We start from the raw sequence: 1,911 nt of genomic DNA, 5'->3' as shown, positions 1-1,911 counted from the left end.
ATTTTTACATATTTTCTAGGAAATGTAATTATTGATTTTACAAGGAATAAATTTCAATTTGGTTCTATAAATATTTTCAATAAGTCACACTAGACCAGCCGTGGGCAAACTACGGCCCTCGGGCCGGATCCGGCCCGTTTGAAATGAATAAAACTAAAAAAAAAAGACCGTACCCTTTTATGTAATGATGTTTACTTTGAATTTACATTAGTTCACACAAACACTCCATCCATGCTTTTGTTCCGGCCCTCCGGTCCAGTTTAAGAACCCATTGTGGCCCTCGAGTCAAAAAGTTTGCCCACCCCTGCACTAGACTATCTGATAAAAAATTACAGTAGAAATCCTGAGTTGAGTTTTAATTTAATATATTTACAGCTTTTCATGGACCCATAGAAGACTCCTAATAAATACTTATGGAATGATCATTGATTGTGATATATCTGACTTCGATTATAAGTAAACGTTACAATAAAATCTAGTATACACATTTCAATACAGCTTAATTTATCCTATGTTTAGGTTTATTAATGCTACTGAAGAGTGAGTTGTTCAGTTCTGATACTCTGTTCTTTCACAAAAATTATGTGAGTTACAAACATCTTTCGTACAGCTTCTAAATAACTAAAGAGTATAATATTTGGGCCTCTTTATTAAAATGTGTTTAAAGTTGAGCTTTGTGTAATACCTAATTAGTATAATAATGGTTAATGATACAGAGTAATAGAGTAGTATACTTTTTTTTTTTGGAGCTGAAGAGAATAATGACATTCTATAAAACAATTCAAACTAACGAATTCTAAAACATGTATCATGGACTAGATTTTTAACAATTAAAATATACTTTAATTATTTATATAATAAACTGATGAGTGGTGTCCTTGTAGTGAATTCAACTAATTTTTTTGCATATGTTTTCATTCTTCTCCATACTTCTTTCCAAAATGATAGGGGAATGGATTTTTCAAAGAGGGAAAGTATGAAAGAGCAATTGAATGCTATACTCGAGGAATAGCAGCAGATGGCGCTAATGCCCTTCTTCCAGCTAACAGAGCAATGGCCTATCTGAAGATTCAGAAGTAAGTATTAGTTACATTTAATGCTTTTCAGGTTGAAAATGAAATTTACCTTAAGTTGGCATACTGGCTAAATAAATTAAAATTTGTTTACTTTTAAGCATTAAAATTAAAATAGAGAGAAGAGAGAGAGAGAATGTCATAGTACATATTAAGTACATTTAGCTCTCATAAATGTTTTTCCACTTTAATAGTCTGGCATTACACAGTTTAACACTTTTAAATTGCTTTATGCATGTTATTCTGAATTAGTGATTTGAAAATTATTTTTAACTTTAGAATCCTTTGGGCAAAATCTTAATCTGGAAGTAGTTTTTGTATATATACTTATATGTATATTTATACATACATATATATAACAAAAGGGAATTGCTGTCATTGAAACTGCTAATTGATTATATATGAACTAAAACTTGGTTTCTGGATATTCTCAGGGGCTCCAGGCTGGGCAATCAACAGGGTAACATCTGATGGCAGAATCTATGTCTTATATTTCTTTGTATCTTTGTAATAATATTGTACACACTAGTGACAGAATTTTTTTTAATGCTATAAATATTATACATAGGAATTAAAAAATTTAAAAAATATATATTTTTTTATTGATTTCAGAGAGGAAGGGAGAGGGAGAGAGAGATAGAAACATCAATGAGAGAGAATCATTAATCTGCTGCCTCCTGCACTCACCCCACTGGGGATGGAGCCTGCAACCCAGGCATGTCCCCTGGGCCGGAATTGAACCTGGGACCCTTCAGTCCGCAGGCCGACTCTCTATACACTGAGCCTAACCTGCTAGGGCAGGATTTTTAAATTTTTTTATGCCATGGACTCCTTGACT

General features: G+C 32.6%; 1 protein-coding gene across 1 annotated transcript in view; it reads left to right on the top strand.

Moving 5' to 3' along the window:
• Positions 1 to 1,911, top strand: part of RPAP3 (RNA polymerase II associated protein 3) — a 30,215-nt gene that overhangs the window by 17,142 nt on the left and 11,162 nt on the right. The window contains 1 exon segment of the mRNA XM_014458180.2: positions 949 to 1,076. Coding sequence (XP_014313666.1) covers positions 949 to 1,076 — 128 coding nt within the window.

This window comes from Myotis lucifugus, unplaced genomic scaffold, assembly GCF_000147115.1.
Source record: "Myotis lucifugus unplaced genomic scaffold, Myoluc2.0 scaffold_91, whole genome shotgun sequence".
Taxonomy (NCBI): domain Eukaryota; kingdom Metazoa; phylum Chordata; class Mammalia; order Chiroptera; family Vespertilionidae; genus Myotis; species Myotis lucifugus.
This window is presented reverse-complemented; position numbering and strand designations above follow the sequence as displayed.